Source organism: Barbatula barbatula, assembly GCF_947034865.1.
Source record: "Barbatula barbatula genome assembly, chromosome: 13".
NCBI classification, from domain to species: domain Eukaryota; kingdom Metazoa; phylum Chordata; class Actinopteri; order Cypriniformes; family Nemacheilidae; genus Barbatula; species Barbatula barbatula.
Genome location: NC_136776.1, coordinates 23722824 through 23747655, shown reverse-complemented (window position 1 = coordinate 23747655; position 24832 = coordinate 23722824). Strand labels below are relative to the sequence as shown.

General features: G+C 36.6%; 4 protein-coding genes and 1 pseudogene across 8 annotated transcripts; 4 read left to right on the top strand and 1 right to left on the bottom strand.

Moving 5' to 3' along the window:
• The first annotated feature begins 1989 nt into the window (after window positions 1–1989).
• LOC306903047 (T-lymphocyte surface antigen Ly-9-like) lies at window positions 1990–5236 on the top strand. Of its 3 annotated transcripts, XM_079471971.1 has the most exons (5): window positions 2036–2376; window positions 3396–3544; window positions 3735–4061; window positions 4134–4424; window positions 4529–5236. In XM_079471971.1, the coding sequence occupies exons 2-5, from the start codon at window positions 3496–3498 to the stop codon at window positions 4636–4638; spliced, it is 777 nt and encodes a 258-aa protein (XP_079328097.1). In that variant the 5' UTR covers window positions 2036–2376; window positions 3396–3495; the 3' UTR covers window positions 4639–5236. The 3 variants fall into 3 exon arrangements, with proteins under 3 accessions (XP_079328096.1, XP_079328097.1, XP_079328098.1); XM_079471972.1 differs by lacking the exon at window positions 2036–2376 and having other exon boundaries at window positions 3417–3544; window positions 4134–4435; window positions 4529–5024; XM_079471970.1 differs by having other exon boundaries at window positions 1990–3544; window positions 4134–5236.
• A 949-nt stretch (window positions 5237–6185) lies between these two features.
• LOC306903046 (uncharacterized protein) lies at window positions 6186–10928 on the top strand. Its single transcript, XM_079471969.1, has 5 exons — window positions 6186–6503; window positions 6575–6871; window positions 8047–8163; window positions 8241–8311; window positions 10480–10928. Exons 1-5 carry the CDS (start codon window positions 6215–6217, stop codon window positions 10528–10530), a joined length of 825 nt encoding a protein of 274 aa, XP_079328095.1. The 5' UTR covers window positions 6186–6214; the 3' UTR covers window positions 10531–10928.
• On the bottom strand, window positions 10175–17970 carry LOC306903043 (uncharacterized protein). The gene is made up of 9 exons (XM_079471963.1): window positions 17517–17970; window positions 16021–16338; window positions 15466–15759; window positions 14491–14781; window positions 13932–14231; window positions 13374–13664; window positions 12819–13112; window positions 12378–12459; window positions 10175–12267 (listed from the first exon to the last, which is right to left on the bottom strand). The coding sequence occupies exons 1-9, from the start codon at window positions 17611–17613 to the stop codon at window positions 12216–12218; spliced, it is 2019 nt and encodes a 672-aa protein (XP_079328089.1). The 5' UTR covers window positions 17614–17970; the 3' UTR covers window positions 10175–12215.
• A 2016-nt stretch (window positions 17971–19986) lies between these two features.
• On the top strand, window positions 19987–22614 carry LOC306903040 (T-lymphocyte surface antigen Ly-9-like). Of its 2 annotated transcripts, XR_013787498.1 has the most exons (5): window positions 19987–20205; window positions 20440–20766; window positions 20865–21158; window positions 21252–21523; window positions 21774–22614. XR_013787498.1 is itself a non-coding variant. In XM_079471960.1 (4 exons), the coding sequence occupies exons 1-4, from the start codon at window positions 20142–20144 to the stop codon at window positions 21359–21361; spliced, it is 795 nt and encodes a 264-aa protein (XP_079328086.1). In that variant the 5' UTR covers window positions 19987–20141; the 3' UTR covers window positions 21362–22613. The 2 variants fall into 2 exon arrangements, 1 of the variants encoding a protein (XP_079328086.1); XM_079471960.1 differs by having other exon boundaries at window positions 21252–22613.
• A 787-nt stretch (window positions 22615–23401) lies between these two features.
• LOC306903041 lies at window positions 23402–24656 on the top strand (annotated as a pseudogene). Its single transcript, XR_013788343.1, has 4 exons — window positions 23402–23541; window positions 23677–24000; window positions 24082–24370; window positions 24452–24656. The product of XR_013788343.1 is annotated as an uncharacterized misc_RNA (transcript).
• The last annotated feature ends 176 nt before the right edge of the window (window positions 24657–24832 follow it).

Genomic DNA, 24832 nt, shown 5'->3' with positions numbered 1-24832 from the left:
AGTGTTAAATGTTTTGTTAAACTAGGCTATATGACATATGTAACCCTGCCACAGGGTAGTAACTTAAGTATCACTCAATAGTACATTATCTAGGGGAACCACCACGCTGGTTAAGGCACAGTTTAAAAAAAACACAATTTCCACACAAAAACACAGATCTCAGACCTTCACTTGTTAGTGTCAGATTTATATTTTCTATTTGGAAATTGAACTACACCCCGATAGCACAATCCATCTGGCTTACGTCACGTCTGCATTTACTAACTAGCATTGACGTCAAACAGACGTAAGCTGGATGTTTGTGTGCTATCGGGGACAATACTGTATTTACCATTAAAGTTAGTAATACAACAGCAACAGGAAATCTCACAAAATGTATTGATCAATAAACATCTATTTATTTTCCTGGAACTCTTTCTGTCTTTGTGATCTTTTTCTTTCGCTTTGCCTTCACGTGAGTGTACAGATAATTCAATAACAGAGCTTTTCAACAGTAATTACTATAAATCACAATCAGTGGCGGTTATAGACAAAATTTACTAGGGGGGCCAAGGAGGGGCCAGTGTTTAACCAGAGGGGCACATAAAAAAATTGCAACAAATTATATTTAAAGATTACAAACTTTATAATTATATTTAAAGATTTACTTTACAATCATATAAACATTTATTTTGTACAGTAGTGCAAGAGTGAGTGCAGGTGCAAAAGAGGTAGGGCCATAAAAAAAAAATGCATTCAGGGTACAACAATGTGCCATTTCCTATTGTGGACAGTTAAGTCCACACTTAACTTGGCATAACAATGCTGGATCAATTATACCAGTTTGGCCTGAAGCTCCGTTTTCTGTCCCCCATCAAAGTGGTTGGGAATATATTCAAGATGGGCTGTACTGGTACATCATTCTTGGACTTGCTGATATCTGTAGAAAGATGTACAGTATACACACATTTATTTACTTATGCATGTATATCGACATGTATTTCAATTTATAAGCCAAGTATTTGCTTAAAATAAACATTAGAGTCATATTGTCACAAAAATGAATTTACAGCAGAAAGCACTATTTTAAGGACCCACAGTAGACCAACATGATAACTATATGATAACTATATGAAGAAAAAGGACTTAGGGGCATGCATTACATTTCTTTGCCTATTATGGGAACATGTGTGCAACATATGTACACAATAAAGGATACAACTTTGTGAATATAACATGTAATGCCATTTTGTCTTCATTTATAAATATTGTATATGTATTAGCCATTCATGGTCAATGCATATATTGCAGTATATTGAAAAATATAAGCACTAGTTTCCCATATATGGAAATGCATTATGTAATATATCGCATTACATTTTGAAGTATATTCCCATATATTTTTGTTCCGTAAGGGCATTGTGTAGACCTAGTAGCAAGGATACTGACATTTAGATATTCGCTTCTGCTTCAATAAGTTTGCTTAGATATGAATACGTTTCTAAACATATGGAAACCAGACATTTACAAACTTGATTTTATTATCAATGTAAGGGACAAAAGTAACATGGTTATGTGCAAGAACAACAAGTCACTTATGAGATCAAATCGTTTTTTCTTACCTGCTTCGACTCTTGCATCAGGAGAAATTGTAGCTCCGCTCTCCAAGAGTAGTTGCTGAGCCGAGCAGCACCGCAGGCGTCTACAGTGTTTGGGTGCGCCGCTTTAATTCACCCGTGTAGAACGTTGAGTCGTTTTAGTTCCGCTTTTGGCGCTCGCATGTAAAATCATAATTAATTGATAATTTTTTTTGGTCAGCACGGGGGGACACAGGGGTGGCCAGGGACATGTCTACAGAGGCACGGGCCTCCCTAGGCCTCCGTGTTGAACCGCCACTGATCACAATCACCCAACAGAAAACAAACCATAATACTAAACGAAATGCTCAGTCCAGTGTTTACCCAGCTGGGATTTTCAACACACCATTGGCGCGCTAGTCGGAGCTCTTTTAGTGCAACACAGAGTCCTCACGAATCCCGGAGAACAAGAGTCCATTGGCAGATCACTACTTCCCATTCCAGACAAGATGTAGGACAGCATCCGTGATGCATGATGACGTGGATTTACTGTGTAGATGAGTCCACATGATCACTCCATGATCTCTCAGCAATATGAGAACAATAAGCAGGATCTAACTCCAAACCACTGTGATATAAACACGAGTATATTCTTCCGGAATTCAGACAAGTAATAGGATAGAACTGTAACACTGAACTTATCAAATAAAACACGGATATATTCTTAAGGATTTCGAGTTCTTAATCTACTAAAACGGAAACATTTATCGATAAAAAAACTAGAGTTTCTCCCGCGGAATCTGACTGAAGAGGAGCTCAGGTGTGTGCGGCCTCTCGCTGTTCTTCCTCGTGCGGCGAAAGCAACCGGATGTTGAGCTCGTTCATAAGATAAGTCGATGCACAGCGAACTCGGTCCGTCGAGCTGTCACCCGTAAAGTCTGTGAATGTTCGTTGCTGCTCGGTGTTTATCTCACGTTTTCTCCTACTCCCCGAAAACGTCTTACCCCAACGCCATCTTTCTTTTTCTCACACAGCCCTTGAACTCTCAAGGTCAAAGTACACAGTTCTCATTGGGCAGATAGAAAATTGCAATCCTTACGTGTTTTTCCCTTGCACATACACACCGGACAAACTATTTTAGAAACATCAAAATTTGACTTGTATGTGTATCCTTTTTAAAACCAGTACAAATTATTCAATTATTTCCCCTTATTTAAGAAAACACAGCAATAAACGTAAACATTTGTTTAGGGTTCTTCAAATAGATGAGACTAATGTGAGTGATTCAAGGTCGGAGCTGATCGATGGAAAGTTGATGAGGACACCCTGATAGCACACATACATCTGGCTCACGTCTATTTGACATCTACAATACAGTGTTTGCTCATCTGCGATACGTCTCTGAGATGTCTGCTGTCAGACGTCATATAGACCTCCAGAAGACATCTGTGAGATGTGTATGATGTAGAATGGATGTACAAAAGCTCTTTCTAAGATGTTTAGCAGATGTTTCCAGATCTCCAGATCTTTAGCAGAAGTATTACAGACGTTCAGACGCCTCAGAGACGTATTTCAGATGAGCAAACTGTCTATTGCAGATGTATGTGGACGTCAAATAGACGTAAACCAGATGGAGTGTGCTATCTTGGTACAGACAAATCTCTGTGCTCATCTACAGATTTTAAAATTAATTTATTCTCATGTATCCAAAATGCTGTCGACATTCTTTTAATAGCTTTAAACACTCAGTGTTTGTCAACAATAGTGTCGTTTGTGTTTTTTATTTATTATTTCCTCTGTGTTCATCGGGCGTGTGGTTGTGTGTTTTTTATGTTGAAGTCTCTTCCTCTGTGTTGAATGAAGATAAACACATTTCCTGATGTTTCCTGTCACATCACAAGTGACTCTTAGTTTCTGACACACACATCTGCAGCACAATATGATTTGTGTGATAGTTCTGCTGTGTTCATGTCTGCGGCTTCTGAACGGTGAGTCACTTCTTTATGTCTTTATCATTTCACTTCTTGCGCTCGCTGCCGTAACTTACATGTTTTGCAATAGCCATTAACTTCATGTAATTTATATATCTAAACAAATATACAAGTGGATTACCTTAATATTTTGTAGTTTATTTCAGCTTCTTTACCTGACAAAATTATTAATGTTTGTGTTATTTAGGCGTTTTTGCTGATGAAGTGAAGTCAGTGTCAGTGATGGAGGGAGATTCTGTTACTCTACACACTGATCTCATTCACATATACACACATGATGTGATACTGTGGATGTTTGGTGTTCAGAGTCCAGATGAGATTATAGCTGAAATCTACAGAGAAGCCGATATAACATCATTTATCAATGAGAGATTGAAGAATCATTTACAGATAGATGATCAGACTGGATCTCTCATCATCACAAACATCACAACTGAACACACTGGACTTTATCAACTAGAGATCAACAGAAAACCTTCTGTTCTCATCAGACACTTCAATCTGACCGTCTATGGTGAGTTAAATTTCAATCACAAGTTTTAAATCACAATCACCATAATATTAAACATTCTTAAATATTCGTCAGCTCGTCTGCCTGTTCCTGTGATCTCCTCTTCTCAATGTTCTTCATCATCTTCATCATCATCATGTTGTGTGTTGTGTTCAGTGCTGAATGTGTCACATGATGTGAGTCTCTCCTGGTACAAAGGAAAGAGTTTATTGTCCAGCATCAGTGTGTCTGATCTCAACATCAGACTCTCTCTTCCTCTGGAGGTGGAATATCAGGACACAAACACATACAGATGTGTGGTGAACAATCCCATCACAAACCTCACACAACATCTGGACATCACTCATGTCTGTCACACGTCTGCTGGTTTGTCACATGTGATGTTTGCAGTTTTATCTTTTATTTTGCTTCTTCATTTTAAAATGTCAGTTTTTAAAGTTAAAAGTCTCTTTTCTCTTTCTGTCCTTCAGCTGGTGTCTTCTGTTGTGGTTTTACTGAAGCTGTGATCCGATTGGTCCTCTCTGCTGTAGTGGGTGTGGCTACTGTAGCTGTTCTGGTTTATGACGTCAGATCCAGATGAGACTCAACATCAACATTCAGAATTGAAATAAATCTATAAAATACCCAAAACAATAAATGAACTGTGTTGCTCTTTCATCATGAATGTTAATTATTGTGTCACTAATATGGTCATGAAGAAGTTGAAGAACATCCTGAGATGATCTCTACAGGCTCTTCATGATCTCAACAGGGATAGATGGAATAAATAAACGCACGGATGAAAACCTGCATGATATTATTTGACATCTGAAAGCTTCTTTCATCTTCTGAAGTCTTTTTTCACTTTCTTTGTATTTTGTTTGCCAACTGGAAGCCTAAAGATGTTAATTCTTACAGTAAAGTTCAGCTGAAACTCAACAGGGACTTGTACACATTGAAATAACAAATACTTCAACAGAATTGTTCTTGTGCCTCGTATCTGTGTTTAAGACTCAGTCACAGTATGTTACTGAAGAAAGAGACGCTTTCCTCCATCATCAGGATGTGAATATGCTTCCGTCAGTCTCAACCACAACAGAAACAGAGCGATGAAGGTGTAATAATATAATACATCATTAAAAACAGACAAAACAAGCATTGACGTAAGCTGAACCAAACAAAAATAAAGTTATGTGACTAAATCAAAGTTAATTTATTTTAAAATACATGAATATTTACTGCTGTAGGATAAATGAGACACAGATGAGTGAGTCAAAGTGAAACTGCTGTGGTCTCTTCATCTTACGTGTGGTCTCATCTGTTCAGTGGACAAACATCTCGTCTGTTAATGTGTTTGTGGTCAGTTTGCGTGTTTGTGTTGTTTTCCACTCGTATCTTTATGCCCTTCACTCCAAACTCATCTACTGTCACAGGTCAAAGTCAAACCTCAAACATCAGAGATGACTGGCTTTAAATATAGATGATCTAGATGACATTTGAATAGATAAGTCATGAAAGCAATGTATAACAGTTACAGTATTTATGTGTTTAAACTATATTAATGAAACAGATTAAACAATAATAATGTGAGTGATTCAAGGTCAGAGCTGATCAATGGAAAGCAGACAAATCTCTGTGCTCGGATAAAGAGCGTGTAACGCGATTGTTCATGTTTGGTGTGAACTCAGCATTATGGGATTGTCGCGCCACATCCAATATGGACAACATTTACAATGATAATGAGTTCTAATGGGTCTATTGTCTCTCGTCGTGTCGCATCGCGCCCGGTGTAGACTCGGCGTGGTCTTCTTTAAGTTTCCTCTCTGTCTTCTTGCGTGTTCATGTGTGTGCGCGTTCATGCAGCGGCTCTATTAATGATGCTACGGGGAAGATAAACACATTTACTGATGTTTCCTGTCACATCACAAATGCAGAATATGATTTGTGTGATAATTTTGCTGCGTTTATGTCTTTGGCATCTTTACGGTAAGTGATAATTAATTCTGAAATTAGGATTCGTATTGGCCATTATCTGTTATATATCTAAAAGATACGCGCGTGGTTCACCTGATTATTTATTATATTTAAGCTTCTTCACGTGACAAGTTGTAATATAATTATTACTGTGTTTGTGTTGTTGAGGTGTGTTTGGTGATGAAGTGAAGTCAGTGTCAGTGATGGAGGGAGACACTGTCACCTTATATACTGATACTCACATACACACACATGATGTGATCGAGTGGATGTTTGGTGTTCAGAGTCCAGATGAGGTTATAGCTGAACTCAACAGAGAAGTCGATATAACATCATTTATCAATGAGAGATTGAAGAATCATTTACAGATAGATGATCAGACTGGATCTCTCATCATCACAAACATCACAACTGAACACACTGGACTTTATCAACTAGAGATCAACAGAAAACCTTCTGTTCTCATCAGACACTTCAATCTGACCGTCTATGGTGAGTTAAATTTCAATCACAAGTTTTAATCACAATCATCATAATATTAAACATTTTAAAATATTCTTCAGCTCGTCTGCCTGTTCCTGTGATCTCCAGAGACTCTTCTCAATGTTCTTCATCATCTTCATCATCATCATGTTGTGTGTTGTGTTCAGTGCTGAATGTGTCACATGATGTGAGTCTCTCCTGGTACAAAGGAAAGAGTTTATTGTCCAGCATCAGTGTGTCTGATCTCAACATCAGACTCTCTCTTCCTCTGGAGGTGGAATATCAGGATACAAACACATACAGATGTGTGCTGAGACATCCCAACACAAACCTCACACAACATCTGGACATCACTCATGCCTGTCACACGTCTGCAGGTGAGTCACGTGTTTCTAAGGATCAGGTCTTTTATGTTGTTAATTAATGAATTAATTAATTTATATGGTTGTTTGGATAGGGACAATACAATAGTCACGATTCGAGTCAAAGACAAGCAAAAATGCCTTGCACATAGAGATTATAGCAAGCGCAAATTTGCATATCCAGTCCCTAGAAAAGCTTTAAAAAAGAGAACCCAAAATACCTGTATTATTAATAAGCTTATATAACAAATCAATCCAATACAAGCATTTACAAAGCAAATGCAAGCTCCTTTTCTATGAATACTTCCAATCCTGGTGACATAAATTACTGGTAAAAGACCATTTAAAATGTAAATATGCATACAGGTTTGGTTTATTTTGAACCAGCACTTGACCATCAATGTTAAATATTTTTTTATGTATCGCTTTTATCTTGTTTGGCAACCTGTTCCAGATTTGAGAACCCTTAAAGCGGCCTTAACTCAGACAGTTTCTGTATATCTCATGTTAATCTTGATGACTTACAGAATAGTATCTCACCCTTTTAATATCTGCGGTGTCTTTAGTTTGATCACATTTATAAAAGACAGATACAGCCGATCATTTCTGAAAACATGCGACGCGTGTGGGGGGGAGCGGGGTGAAACTAAATGACGTGTTCACACATTGCCAAGAAACACAGTTTCACTTACAGCATGCGGTTCATGTCCAGCATCTTTTAGCTCTGGTACCGCCGCTCCATCTATCAGTTTCATACAATCTCCAAATCCACCGTTATATCCACCGTTTATATAACATTCATCACCCAAATGCAACAGACAAACAACACAGCTAAACTTCGCGAACGTAGTGCTCTCTCTCTCTCTCTCTCTCTCTCTCTCTCTCCCTCTTTCTCTACTGCACACAAGTGAAAGTGACTTGTGCACATGCTCCTTCTCCCGCTCTCTATGTTGATAACAACCAGTTTTGTAATGACTGATGCTCAGTTGCCAAACATGTAGTGGTTTGCTAAATTTAGAATAGATTTTAACTGCAAAATACCATTTACCATTTAACTGGTTTCATACCATTTACTCCTAAAAAGTATAGATTTCATGAATAAATATATCACCACATTTTACAGTAGAACTGCTTTGAGTTTAACTATTGCTCTCAGTTAATATTTCTTTATACTGCTGACTTCATTACAGGTGTCACATTCATTGATAAAGTTGTGATCTGTTGTGCTATTGTTGGATCTGTGATGATTGTAACTGCTGTTCTGATCTTCTGGATCCGAAGAAAACACACAAACACACAACAACAGGGTAAGATATAGATATTAAATAAAGAATGTGTATATTTACACTTTACTACAAATAAACATATCTGTCATCGTTGCTAGCGGTCCGGACTGGTGAGGAGGAGATCACTTACGCAGAACCAACATTCTATAAAAGACAAACACATAATATGGTGAGATCATTCATAACTGTTTTGTATGTCTTAATCTATCACAACTATGTCATTTAAAGTGTTAAAATTGATCTCCTGATAAGATGACTGTGTATGTCTAAGTCCCCCTGTGGTGAAAATCACATTTCTTATATGTGGTGTTTTTAATTTTCTCTGTAAAACTAACATTTTTAAGAGATACCCTCATAAACTCATTTTTTCAAACGTATCTCAAACCAGTTGAGTCGCACAGGAGACCTAGTGCATCAGGTAGTTGAAGGTGATGTCAATGAGTGGAGGGGGGGCAATTGGCATAGTCATAGTTGTAAATAAAACATTTAATTTGCTGTTATAATAAATCATAAACAAAGCTGGCATGAGTAAAGAGACAGCAGTGTGATAAATAGATGTATCGGTAACAATGACTCGCAGTACTCGGATGATGTGTGAGATCAGTTTTGGCTGTTGATATCAGGATATATCAGACCTCAGAATGTCACAACTCACCAAGAATCTTATTCTCTGTGTGTCCTGCCGATGTTAATCTGCCACCAGATGGCAGAATAAAGCAGATTTCCATGTAGGTGTACAAGGTGATGCGGTCTTGCAAATACTACACATTTGATTCTGTTGTTGGTTGATGATTCTAATGCTGCCACAGTATATTAAAGTCTGATTGAAATTTGCTATGACATTTAGAAAGCAATGTCATAATGTTTATTCAGGTACTGCAAATAAAGTATAGAGTTTTAGAATCTGCAGCAGTGCATCATCTTGTTTACACATTTATTATGTATAGTGCACTAGATACGAGTGAGGGTATGACTTTGACCGTATAAACATGTTGTCTATTGGGTCAAATGAAGTCTGATTTCGCATCTGTGTCATGCGAGCGGTTGCACGTGAGTGCGCTCCGGACATGACAGCGCTGGTCATACGTGGAGAAAATAAAGCGTATCTGACCCGTTTAAAGTCTACACAAGTATGTTGTATTTTTTTCAATTTACAATAAAAATTTTCAGTTAACTTGGCCTTTGGTTCTGACATGTTTCACATGCAGATATAATTCAGGCATGATGCTTATTCCGATAGTATAACCTGAAGCGGGTCTCGTACCGGGTCGGTCCTGCATGGGAGTCGGGCGCACTAACTGAGGTCGGGGAGTGATGTTTACACACTGCACAGCTCTTCACTAGCTGGCCTCCCTAGCACACATTCAGCTTTAGTCTATTTGACGTCTTCATTTACATCTTGCAAGACATACTGTAGTTTACACATCTGCAATCTTATAGACGTCTGCTGTCAGACATCTTTAAGACATCTCTATGAAGTCTGTAAGCTGTGTATGATTTATAATGGATGTAAAATTGCACTAAGATGTTTTTACAGCAGATGTTTCCAGATCTTCAGAACTTTTTGCAGACGTCTCCAAGATGTATTGCAGATGTAAATGCAGACGTCAATTAGACTTAAGCCAAATGTATAGTGTGCTATATGACTTTTTATTTGATTAAAGTCCAATGGCGATTGTTGTCCGCACTTTGACACATTGTCATGTGTAACTAACTTTAATTCAAAACCTCAATTTCAACAAAATGAGAAACGTGTGAATATGTCAGTTCAAATGAATGAAAAAGTCAGCATAATTACCTTGCTGTATTTGCCTACTATAAGCTACTAGGCTTTTCCACCAGTAGAAGATCCTTATTTGGCTAAAACTTAAATGCAAAAAAGGTACATGACCCATTCAACAAATTGTTTATTTAATAAAATTATTATAAAATAAAATATAAATTATTATAAATAAAATATTTTCTAGTTAGCGTCTAAGGTTTCTTTTCTTTTGTTAATTCATTAATAAATACACAAACTTGACACTTGTTTCGAGTCATCCTTGAGGTTTTCCCCCCGGGTAGATTTATTTGTATGTCCCAAACCCCTAGACAAGCCGGGGACATAACAATCAGCAACTAGCCAGACCAAAAACAAACACAGACTGGAAGTTAACTTCAGGCCAGGCACGTGCATCCCATGAAACCATAGAGCTATATTCCTAACGTGGCTAAACATATAGAAAATAACATTTAAAAGTGTGTATTTGCTGAATCGTCCATTTACATTGATTCAATAATTCACTGTAAGAAAGCCGACTATACCCTGTTCATTTGTATATTTTCTGTGTTTGTCAGAGATGTGCAGTGGAGGATGATGTGGTTTATGCAGGAGTCACGAGAAGATGAACAAACTCTGTGATTCCTCTAATGGTTTGAGGACAGGAATTATGAATATAAATATGCTTTTACTTGTTTTGTGACATTTGTAAATCTATATATGTAACTGTTCAATTTGTTATATAGTTTACAAGCAATTGTTCATCATCATCATATCATTTTAATTGTTATTAAAAAAATTATTGGATTTAAAGTATTTAGTAGAAAAAACTAATTTGGCTTTAGGCATGGGTGCTAGACATATAACAAAAATCTAATAGCAAAAAATAATTCAAGAAGATTGAAACTATAAATTAATTACTTATAAATTACTCATTCATTATACTACTTACATGAACTATTACTAAATGTAATGAGAAGACACACAATAAACGCACGGCATGCACGCCACACAATGTTTTTAACTGATGTGGAAATCAAATGTTGTCTTTTAACTTATTTTGTTTTCTGTTCTTGTCTTCTATTTTTAGTTGTTCAGACTATAGCTGTGTATATACCTTTTCGATCCTTTTTCTATGTTCAGAGTAATCGTCTCATGTTTAAATATTTTGCCCACTTTTAGCCAGATTTAATTTCACTGCAAGTTGTATACCTTATACGTACATAAATCACAAAATATTGTATCACAATATTGATTTTGATCACATAACTGTACAATGAAGAGATGTGGAATATTATTTAGAGTAAACTGAAGGTTTTTCAGATAAGGATAACTAGATTATGTTTCAGCAAATCACAGTGCTTGTTGATTTTGATGCATAAATAAAAACAGAGAATGTTTTCCATTTTACCAAATAGTTTTTAATATGTTGAATGTGATCATTCTTATTGTCTTATTGTAGTAATAGGTCAATAGGTCTTATTGCATATGCTTGTTGGAAAAGTGTTTTTCCTATCAGCGATATCTACGGGTTTTTGAGGTGAACTTAACAAGTTTCCATTTTTATTTGTTTTATTCTATTTTAATATTCAAATATCTGTGAGAATAAATAAAATATATCAATCTCTATCTGTGATGGGTTTATGTGATGATAATCTTTTTGAGTCAAATGAACCGCACTCAAAAGATTTAAACCGGATTCATGAGACCAGTTTCTGGTTTTAACACGTGACATTTGGCATAAAGTCTATTACACGTATCTTCATGGCTATTATTGTTTGACTATTAAGCTCTAGATCACTCCAAAACATGTAGTATGGGGGTGTTTCAAACAATTCAGTGTAAAACTTTTTTTCATTCTGGATAGCTTAAAGACCTTTTCTAAATATCATAATGCATGAAAGACACAGAGTGAAAAACTGAATAAAGTGTATAAAAAACTGAACTTTTAAATATACAGTTTTTAAGAGCAGTGAAATTTCACCGTAATTCCGTGAGTGACTCAGTTTATGTAAAGAACTGTTTTTCTTATTTTTGTTAAAATTTATAGAGTGAATGTTTTTTATGTTAGATGTTATGTATTTTGCTAAAATAAACCATCTTGCATGTATACAAGTGTGAGGGTGGTTCCATTATAGTGGTTCAGGCTATAGAGATGCCACAATGACTAAAGAAACATTAACTGTATAAAACTTTGTATTACTTGTAAATGTTCGCCCTTCTGCTACTTCAAGAATAGAATAGTTTTGATTCCTACGATTTATATTTTCAACCACACAAAGAAATGAACCCATTCACTGCTGAAGCTTCTGGATCAAACAAGGTGCTGGAGTTTATGCTTTATCCAGCCTGTTAAGTTTTGAAACCTGTTGAGAAAATTATGCATAAATATGAAGCTCATCAATTAGCAGTGATGTCAAAATTGTGAAAGGTGTTGTCATGTTATCTGAAGGTAAAGCTGTAAGTGCTTGATCACCTCTTTAGGAGCATATAGACACAGATCAGAAGAAGAAGTAGGCATACGACAGGAACTACCCAGAACCACGGGCCATGAGAATCTACAAACATGAACAGATACAGTTAACTGAATAGAATCCAGCATGTCTTTAGTCTACATGAAGGCTCAGACGTGCACAAATTCTGGGAAAAGAAGTGGAATAAGGAACTTTTGTAAAGAATAATTGTCAACAGGTCATTCAATTATTTGAAAGTTAATGCACCCCATGAGGTGGTAATGTGGCCATGCCCCGAGCTTCTCATGAGTCCAGGGTATTTGAACCACCAAATATTGACATCTGTCATATCATTGTGGTGACAACCATATTTTCATGGAATTGCCCAGGTATAACAATACAACATTACAATGTTTATTAATTATAAAGCTCTTTCCTATAAAAGAGCACATTGAAATACTCACCATGAATATTAACTTCAAATGTCTTGTATGAGACTTTATTGATGCTGATCTTATAAAGTCCAGATTGATGAGTTGTGATGTCACGGATCATGAGATCTCCGGTCTGTTCATCCATCTTCACTCTGTTTCTGAATCTCTCATCATCAGAGAACGTGATGCTATTTGCCTTTCCATCGATTCTTGCAACAAGTGTGTCTTCAGGTCCATAAGTCCACTCCATCACATCATCTCTCTGTTTAAGAACATGAGTATACAGAATAACAGAATGTCCTTCCCTCACTGACTTTACTTCACCTGCAGAACACACATGAAGACACAAACACACACAGATGAATGAAAGTGACATTCTGTGGATAAAACACAGTCTCAACGCACGACCGGCAGACTTCCAGTGTTGGAGTAATATAACCTGTGCTGCAGGAAATCAAAGCTCATTTCTATATAACTGCTCACATGAGAAACATAAAACACTACAAAACATGTTTCTCACTACACACACTTACATTCAAATATGACTTGAACACACAGAAAGTAGATTGAAGCATTAATACTCACATTTGACGATAACATTGAACCTCTTGTAGACTTTATTATTGATGCTGATCTTATAAAGTCCAGAGTGATGAGTTTTAGTGTCACGGATCATGAGATCTCCGGTCTGTTCATCCATCTTTACTCTGTTTCTGAATCTCTCATCATCAGAGAACGTGATGCTATTGGCCTTTCCATCGATTCTTGCAACAAGTGTGTTTTCAGGTCCATAAGTCCACTCCATCACATCATCTCTCTGTTTAAGAACATGAGTATACAGAATAACAGAATGACCTTCCTTCACTGACACTTCACCTGCAGAACACAAATGAAGACACAAACACACAGACTAACAGATTAATGAAAGTGACTTTCTGTGGATAAAACACAGTCTCAACGCACGACCGGCAGACTTCCAGTGTTGGAGTAATATAACCTGTGCTGCAGGAAATCAAAGCTCATTTCTATATAACTGCTCACATGAGAAACATAAAACACTACAAAACATGTTTCTCACTACACACACTTACATTCAAATATGACTTGAACACACAGAAAGTAGATTGAAGCATAAATACTCACCACTGACGGTAACATTGAACCTCTTGTAGTCTTTATTATTGATGCTGATCTTATAAAGTCCAGAGTGATGAGTTGTGATGTCATGGATCATAAGATCTCCAGTCTGATCATCACGCTTCACTCTGTCTTTGAATCTCTCATCATCAGAGAACGTGATGCTATTGGCCTTTCCATCGATTCTTGCAACAAGTGTGTTTTCAGATCCATAATGCAATCCTACCAGATCATCTCTCTCTTTAAGATCATGAGTAGACACAGTAGCAGAATGTCCTTCCTTCACTGACACTGACTTCACTTCACCTGCAGAACACAAATGAAGACACAAACACACAGACTAACAGATTAATGAAAGTGACTTTCTGTGGATAAAACACAGTCTCAATGCACGACTGGCAGACTTCCAGTGTTGGAGTAATATAACCTGTGCTGCAGGAAATCAAAGCTCATTTCTATATAACTGCTCACATGAGAAACATAAAACACTACAAAACATGTTTCTCACTTACATTAGAAATATGACTTGAACACACAGAAAGGAGATTGAAGCATAAATACTCACCACTGATGGTAACATTGAACCTCTTGTAGACTTTATTATTGATGCTGATCTTATAAAGTCCAGAGTGATGAGTTGTTGTGACATTGATCATGAGAGCTCCGGTCTGATCATCACGCTTTACTCTGTTTCTGAATCTCTCATCATCAGAGAACGTGATGCTATTTGCCTTTCCATCGATTCTTGCAACAAGTGTGTTTTCAGGTCCATAAGTCCACTCCATCACATCATCTCTCTCTTGAAGAACATGAGTATACAGAATAACAGAATGTCCTTCCCTCACTGACACTTCACCTGCAGAACACACATGAAGACACAAACACACACAGATGAATGAAAGTGACATTCTGTGGATAAAACACAGTCTCAATGAGAACTCACAATTATGCTGGAACAGAGAATCCAGACACAGAGTGAGAATGGATAAGAAAATACTGTTATTAGTCAAACAGAAAACTTCCCTCGAGGGGGCAAAAGAAGAAAGCCCGGCTGACAAAATAATACAATCCAAAGAGACAACACTGGGCAAAACATGGACACTAAATCACATTTAGGGCGCAACAAGACATGAATACTAGGTAACAAACTGACATGGGACAATAAGCAAGAGGGACTGAAATGGGAAAGATAACGAAGGACAGTTACACAGGGCAGGTGAAGGGAATGAACACTAAGGGGGAGATTACGGGAAACAAGGGGGCGGGGCAAAGAGACACAACAGGAGGACACGTGGTGTAAAGTCACAACCAAGGCCATGTGTCTCCAACCAAATAACAAAACAAGTACAAAAGACATGGTACTGTCACGACTCTCCACAGAACTAGGAAACTCATGATAAGAAGGACAGAATCATGACAGAGAATAAGTGTGACCAATGTTTTTCCTTAATGCTAATGATTCAGAACTCAGAACAACATTTACACATTGAAATATATGACTTGTCCACTTTAGAAAGTAGATTGAAGCTGGAATACTCACATTTGACGGTAACATTGAACCTCTTATATGAGACTTTATTGATGCTGATCTTATAAAGTCCAGATTGATGAGTTGTGATGTCATGGATCATGAGATCTCCGGTCTGATCATCCATCTTTACTCTGTTTCTGAATCTCTCATCCTCAGAGAACGTGATGCTATTTTCCTTTCCATCGATTCTTGCAACAAGTGTGTCTTCAGGTCCATAAGTCCACTCCATCACATCATCTCTCTGTTTAAGAACATGAGTATACAGAATAACAGAATGTCCTTCCCTCACTGACTTTACTTCACCTGCAGAACACACATGAAGACACAAACACACACAGATTAATGAAAGTGACATTCTGTGGATAAAACACAGTCTCAACGCACGACTGGCAGACATCCAGTGTTGGAGTAATATAACCTGTGCTGCAGGAAATCAAAGCTCATTTCTATATAACTGCTCACATGAGAAACATAAAACACTACAAAACATGTTTCTCACTACACACACTTACATTCAAATATGACTTGAACACACAGAAAGTAGATTGAAGCTGGAATACTCACCACTGACGGTAACATTGAACCTCTTGTAGACTTTATTATTGCTGCTGATCTTCAGTGTATAAAGTCCAGAGTGATTCGTTGTGATGTGTGTGATGGTGAGATCTCCAGTCTGATGGTTCAGCTCCAGTCTGTCTTTGAATCTCTCATCATCTGAATACATGATGCTATTGGCCTTTCCGTTGATTCTTGCAACAAATGTGTTTTCAGATCCATAATACCACATGATCACATCATCTCTCTGTTTGATGACATCAGTGTGTAGAGTAATAGAATATCCCTCAGTCACTAACACTGACTTCACTTCATCACCAAACACACCTGAACAACACAAACATAAAAAAATTATAACAATGAGCTATTATATATAACACCATTGTCACAATGGTTAACACCAAAATCACAAGGCTGTACAAAAAAGCCTTATCTTTTTATCACACTAATAAAACATAATCTTAACCATTACGTTCATACATAGAAAGTAGGGACATTATTTTTTGCTAGCAAAAGCATAATTTGGAGGCAGATGTCTTTTAAGCGGTTAAATATCTTAATTCCATTCATTTAAGATGTAATAATATAGCAAGATATATAGCAAAATATTCCCTTGAGAGTACAGTAAATGGCAAATAAATACTTTAAAATGTTGACATCAATGCTGAATCCTCTGAATTTGTAAATTCATGTTGTCAAAATAACAAATTATTACACCATATTTTGATATTAAAGTGATGGACTTTTGTCTTGTTTGATTATAATATTACTGCATAAAACGACATCAGAACATGTAGGAACACACTCAGCCTTTAAACAAGCAATAGAGATGTTTGGTCTATTCAAACAACACTTATTAAACAATAAAAATAAATCTTCAATTTTGTATGTCACGTCATTATTTATGCTGCCTTCACATGCTCTCTGACATGTAATAATTCCCACTTCTGAATTGATGATTCCGAGCTGGTTGTGTTCAGGTGCTTTAATGTTATTTAAACACTAATCCACTTGCTAGACAAAGAGAAGTATTAAACAATGAAGCTGTGGTGGTCAAAACAACAGAAATCCAACTCTCATCCGCCATGTTTAAAGTTCAAGGTCGGCCCACCTGGGGAATGAGGATACTAAATGAACCCTTCCAGTGGTAAACAAGGCATCAGATGGCGTTCATGGGTCATTTTTCCCTAAGAAACTCATATTTTAGATCATACTGAGATCATGTGAAGACAGTATTAAACAGCATTAGATGAGATTTCACTCCTGTCATTTAAATAACATGTCACACCCTCAAACTGAAACCCAAAAACAATTTATAAACCGGCATGACAGGTTATTACACACAAAAGCTTTTCAAAGTTCTCATCTGTTGTATTTATCATGAAATCACATTTTGTGTTATTAGCCAACATTTGGACATTTCAAAGCAATATATCCAACCATATCAACATATTATGAGAAAGCCATATGAGCCAAAAATAAAACCTTTAATGATATCAACTCACCATTGGCGATCTGAAGGGAGAGACAGAGGATTATCAAGCGGGTCCACACGGTGTTAACTTCAGAATGAACCCTGATCACTGATGTTAAAATGACCATCTTTGTTTGTGATGTTTAGATCATACAGAGGACTCTGTTCTTGAGCTTGTTCAGATGGGACTGATGGTTCAGTCAGCTGCGTCAGCAGGTAAGGACTCAATTGCGTTTCAGCAGAAATGAAAATGAAAGTATTCTTTACACACCTTATGCAAACACTCATTGTCCTTCCCCATCTGAATACTTCTGAGAAATAAAACCCTGTGATTGATATTTTGATCTAAGGTCTCAGGTCAGAGCGATCTGTTTCATTTACTGTATCATTTATTCATCATAATTTTGTTCTGTTTTCAACATGTTAAGATATAGGTTTCCCAGCTACAACATTTCTCTGAAGTACGTGAAGCTTGTTCATTGCTTAATCATGGGCACCATTCCAGGATGTGTTTTTCTGCTTCTGCATATATTATCCAAATTACATTTGAATGTTCTAGTGCCATAATGTCATTTGAATATATCTGAAAGGAAAACTAGAAGAGACCAGTGGAAAAAAATCTGTTCTAAAAAAAGTGTACATAATAAATTATAAAGTGAAGAGTGAAGAAAATATCCCATTCGGTCCAAGAGAGAGTCACTGTATATCTGGATTCTCTGTTCATGTGCCTGTCCTGATGACACTGATTAAATAGATGTCAATAGAGACACCAACTTACACTGTAAAGCCACTTATTTCTGTTTTATCACCCAATCATGGCAGCCCAGAGAGAAATAATATACTAAACATTAGCATTTGACAAAAGAAACATTCACTGAAAACATCTGATGTAAGTCTGCGAGTATCACAGAAACTTTGACCTGAGGGAGGGCTTTAAGCAGAACAATCGCAGCGCCAGTATTGATGCTTTGTGTGGTGTTTTGGAGAGGTGTGGTATAAGGTGCTGCATAGACTACACATAACATACACGACTGGATTCTGCTTGTCAACATCTGACTCAAATACTCCCTCTAGCTTCTGATTAGCTGACATCATTGCATCAGAATTGAGCCAGTGACTGATCCTGAATCAACTCCAAACAACAAATAACAAAACAGCGCAGAGTACAGTATATTAGGTTATAGAAATATAATTAAATACAATATTGAATTAAATAATCATAAAAAGAACAGAGTATTTAACACACTAGAAGACCTGTGCAGTAATGTTGAACACAAATGAAATAATTATAAACATGTTTCTAAGAAATACATTCTACAATGTGTCACAATATCTATAGAGCTTCCGTAAATAAATGAAAAGTCTTTACCACAACACATATCTTAGAGATCAAATTGACTTTATTCACATGATTGTGAAATCGTTTAACTGAAATTCATGTGTATTCTTACAAACACACAGGTTTATATAACTACGGGTAAAGCGATTAAAACAATAACTTTGACAGTTCTCCTTCTGGGCGTGTTCTAGGGCTGTACAATTAATCGAAAATTAATCGTAATCTACAATTTTAGTCTTCAACAATTACAAAAACAAAACATTCAAGGTAAACGAATATTAAGGTGCATTCCATTTTGCAAGTACCCTCACTTTTCTCGTAGTATAAAGCCACAGGACACCTTTTTTCATTTAAATTCATTTCTATGTTGTTTTAAAGGTTAATGAGTAATCGTGTTAAATATCTTAATATTCGCCAAAATAATCACGATTATGATTTGTGTTACAAAAACAGGGTCAAATCATGAACGTATTTTCCCAGCTAGTGCAAGAACGCCCCCCGTACTAAACTGATTTAACCCATTGAACATATTAAAAAAGATATTGTTAAAATATGTTAATTATGTCCTCAGTTGTATATTTATGTAATGCTGTACTGGTCTGTATGTTTGTATATGCCACAAGGGGCACTAAAGTTTAAGCCACAGAAGACGCGTTTGAGTTATTATGTTTGTTGAAGTTGTTTTACGGGACCTCTAGTGTTGATCTGAGGAAACTGCGGGTGATTTTACATTCTGTATGACCTACCAATAAATAAAATAAAATAAAATTCTATAAGTGTGGACTTTCTGTTTATAAAAACGCTTTTAAGGCTTTTAAAGGTCTGACATGCAAAAGTTTTGAAGTGAGAGGGACAATAACACATATGAACTGAACACTTGCATTGGGATTCCAGATTCATCAGAATTCATTTTCTGCATGGAAATCACATTAAACAATATACTTTCATGTAAACACGTGAAATCTTAGCACTCACTTTATTTAAAAAGACAATCAAACGTTAATATTTATTTAAAAGAGAGATACTTTATTGTATTTCACATGTTTATATTGTTAGTTAATTATCATCATTTTTCATGTGTGATGAGATGTGTGTAGATAGAAGCAGATGTTTTGAAGAGATTTGAAAAGGATGTGTTTGTTTTTCTTAGAGTGTATGTTTCAGTGTGTCAGCGGTGTGGTGAAGTCTGAGGACATACTGCGAGTATTCAGAGAGACCACATGTGAACACACTCCTACACAGCCTTCAGTGCCCTGCTGTCTTTTGTTTGTGACGATCTTACATTTTTATTTGTAAATAATTGAAAACAAAGCATCAATGATGCTGCAGAATATGATTGGTGGATTGGTCCTTCTGCATTTGTGCTTCTGTCATTTGGAAAGTAAGTGAATTGGTTTCATTTTTCCTGATTTAGAGGATTGCCATAGGCTGCTTTATGCCAAAATAATTCAATTTGTTATGCTTATATGGATCGTGTTAATATTTGTATTGTTTAGTTTTAGCTTCGGGTCTATCCAGTCCTCACCTAAATCATTATTTTTGTGATATATTCTCTTTAGTTCTACTACACCTTTTGCATTTTCTATAATGTCAGTAATGTGTTTGTGTTGTTGAGGTGTGTTTGGTGATGAAGTGAAGTCAGTGTCAGTGATGGAGGGAGACACTGTCACCTTATATACTGATGTCACTCACATACACACACATGATGTGATCGAGTGGATGTTTGGTGTTCAGAGTCCAGATGAGATTATAGCTGAAATCTACAGAGAAGCTGATATAACATCATTTATCAATGAGAGATTGAAGAATCATTTACAGATAGATGATCAGACTGGATCTCTCATCATCACAAACATCACAACTGAACACACTGGACTTTATCAACTAGAGATCAACAGAAAACCTTCTGTCCGCTTTAGACACTTTAGTGTCACGGTCTATGGTGAGTTTCTTCAAGATTTCTTCAAACGTAATTATATCAAAAATACAAAACTGATTCCTTGTTAATTACTTTGATTCTTAAATCTTTAATGTTTTCAGCTCGTCTTCCTGTTCCTGTGATCTCCAGAAACTCTTCTCAATGTTCTTCATCTTCATCATCATATTGTTCAGTGTTGTGTTCAGTGCTGAATGTGTCACATGATGTGAGTCTCTCCTGGTACAAAGGAAAGAGTTTATTGTCCAGCATCAGTGTGTCTGATCTCAACATCAGACTCTCTCTTCCTCTGGAGGTGGAATATCAGGATACAAACACATACAGATGTGTGGTCAACAATCCCATCACAAACCTCACACAACATCTGGACATCACTCATGTCTGTCACACGTCTGCAGGTTTTTGTTTTTGCTTTGATACTCATTTCCAAATGTTTTTATTTGCTTTTATATCATTTTTAAAGAAATGTCTCTTTACTTAAATATTTTTAGTTGGTGTCCACTGTTGTGGTTTTACTGAAGCTGTGATAAGATTGGTCGTCTCTGCTCTGGTGGGCGTGGCTACTGTTGGAGTTCTCATTTATGACGTCAGATCCAGATGAATCACCATCAAACTCAGATGAAACAGAATCTAAATAAATCTCGAAAATGTCCCAAACGAAAATGAATCATCTTTCTCTTTCATCAAGAATGCGTTATATTGTGGCATCAATGAGGTCATAAAGAAGTTTTCGGAGCACGCCTGTGACGGCCTGAGAGGACAAGTGGGTATTTCAGCATAAATATACAAATAATTATTTACAGCAGCGGGCACTTGAAAGCTCAGATACACACATGTCATTCATAGATCCAGACACCCACATGAATGATATTAAATATTTGTTATCCTTTATATGTAACACGGGAGAATATTTGTTGTAAGAACAACACGAGACAATAATAGTTAAGTTTTGCATTATTCATTTATCAAGCAAATTGGTTACAATATATTTCCCTTATACTTTTTATTAAAAGATATTTCTTGTTGAGTTTACCGGTATGATGCGTTGGAGTCCTCGGGGGTGACACAGATCTGAGTCCGGACAGGAGCAAGGACCGCACGCGATCTTGGTTCCGCCGGGGGGAGAATTCAACAACGATTTCTCTACTGATAAATCGATTATAAATGATTGGTTGAGTTTATGGATAATTGTGGATATGCTTGTTTTACAAAACCCGTGTTAAAGTTGTAGTGTTGGTTTTTTAATGTTGAGAATTGTCTAATTATTCCCTGTTGTGTTAAATGGTCTCATCTAATGGTTGAACCTGTTTCTCTTCTAAGTCCTCAAGTCATTTCTGTTAGTTTGATGTTGTTGATCTTTTTTTTATGTCTTGTCGTCTGGAGGAAGAAATAAATGATCAAGCGTCAATGATTTGAGCTTGTGGTTTACTCGCCTTGACGTTCGGTCTCTCACAACGCCTCATCCTGAGATAATCTCTATAGATCTCAACAGGGATAACTAAAAGTAAAAAGATGGATGTGTGAAAACACACATGATATTACATTGAATATACTTTTAATCTTAAAGCTTCTTCCGTCTTTGTCTTGTGTTTGCCTCCATGACGCCTGGAAAGAGAGCGATGATGTAAAAAGAATTGATTCAACTGACAAATAGACAACAATCAATGATGAAAAACAATCACTCCTGAAATGAAATATAATTACAATATGTTTTATCACATTATTAAATTGTAACCTTAAATCATTTAAAATAAGACAAAACAAGCATTGAAAAAGTTGTGTGACTGAATCAATGTTTAGACATTAAAGTGTAAAGATGAACATCCACTAACACAGAATAAATGAGTCAAAGTGAAACTGCTGTGGTCTCCTCATCACACCTTTAGTCTCTTCTGTTCAGTGGACAAACATCTCGTCTATTAATGTGTTTGTGGTCAGTTTGTGTGCGTGTTGTTTTCTGATGAAGAGTTTCCACTGAAATCTTTATACACTTCACTCTAAACTCATCTACTGACACAGGACAGAGGTCACAGAACCTCACACATCAGAGATAAACGGCTCAAACATTTCATTAAGTCACGAACAAAACATAAACACTTACAGAGTCAAATGTTTTTAATGAAATAGATTCGACTTTAATCATGTGATGGAAGGTCAGAGCTGGGCAATGGAAGGCTGATTAGAAAAAAAGACAAATCTCTGAGATCAGAAGTAGAAGAAGTCAGATTTTAAAATGTATTTATTATAATGTAACCAAAATGCTATTGACATTCATTAAATAGCTCTAAACAATCATCTCGTTTGTGTTTTTCCAACACTAAATAGTTTCTTGGTTGTGTTATTTTTATGTTAAAGTTTCTTCCTCTGTTCATCAAGCGCGTGTTCATTTGTATTTGTGCGTGTTCATGTGTGTGTGTGTTCGTGTGCGTGTGTGCGTGTGTTCGTGTGTTCGTGTGTGTGTGTGTTCATGTGTGTGTGTGTGTGTGTGTGTGTGTGTGTGTGTTCATGTGTGCGTGTGTGTTCATGTGTGTGTGTGTGTTCATCTATGTGCGTGTTCATGTGTGTGCGTGTTCATGTGTGTGTTCATGTGTGTGTGTGTGTGTGTTCATGTGTGTGCGTTCGTGCGAGCGGTCGTATTAATGAAGCGTCAGGGAAGATAAACACATTTCCTGATGTTTCCTGTCACATCACAAGTGACTCTTAGTTTCTGACACACACATCTGCAGCACAATATGATTTGTGTGATAGTTCTGCTGTGTTCATGTCTGCAGCTTCTGAACGGTGAGTCAATTCTTTATGTCTTTGAGGATTTCACTTGTATTAGACACAATATTAGATTATTAATAAATATGCATGTGAACATAACAGATTAAACTGTATTTCAGCCTCATAATGTTTCATGTTTGTGTTGTTGAGGTGTGTTTGGTGATGAAGTGAAGTCAGTGTCAGTGATGGAGGGAGACACTGTCACCTTATATACTGATACTCACATACACACACATGATGTGATCGAGTGGATGTTTGGTGTTCAGAGTCCAGATGAGATTATAGCTAAAATCAACAGAGAAGCCGATAAAACATCATTTATCAATGAGAGATTGAAGAATCATTTACAGATAGATGATCAGACTGGATCTCTCATCATCACAAACATCACAACTGAACACACTGGACTTTATCAACTAGAGATCATCAGAAAACCTTCTGTTCTCACCAGACACTTCAATCTGACCGTCTATGGTGAGCTGAGGATTATAGTCAATTTTAAACATTATAATCATCATGATTTAATAATTCTGTTTGATTCTTTGAATTCTTCAGCTCGTCTTCCTGTTCCTGTGATCTTCAGAAACTCTTCTCAATGTTCTTCATCATCTTCATCATCATCATGTTGTTGTGTGTTGTGTTCAGTGCTGAATGTGTCACATGATGTGAGCGTCTCCTGGTATTTTATTGTCCAGCATCAGTGTGTCTGATCTCAACATCAGACTCTCTCTTCCTCTGGAGGTGGAATTTCAGGATACAAACACATACAGATGTGTGCTGAGACATCCCAAGACAAACCTCACACAACATCTGGACATCACTCATGTCTGTCACACGTCTGCAGGTTTTTGCTTTGATACTCATTGTTAAATGCTCTTGTTTGTTCACTAATGTTTACTGAAGTGTTTCTTTAATTATTTTTTAGTTGATGTCCACTGTTGTGGTTTTAATGAAGCTGTGATCCGATTGGTCGTCTCTGCTCTGGTGGGTGTGGCTACTGTTGGAGTTCTCATATATGACATCAGATCCAGATGAATCAACATCAAACTCAGACGAAACAGATTGATTCTGAAACTTGGTGCCTTTTAAACACTTTGAAAAACATTTGTCTGTAATATCTTAATAAAATCAAGTCATGACTAGTCCTAGTGTATTTCTTTACTACTAACATCGTAAGGTGTCTTCATTCTTTCCTTTGTCATCCAATGTTGCTCACCGGAGGCCCAAAGATATTATAAATAGAAATTGAGTGCTTTCACTGAATATTGTGAATATGGCTGCCATTTCTTTCATTTCTTTTTTTAGT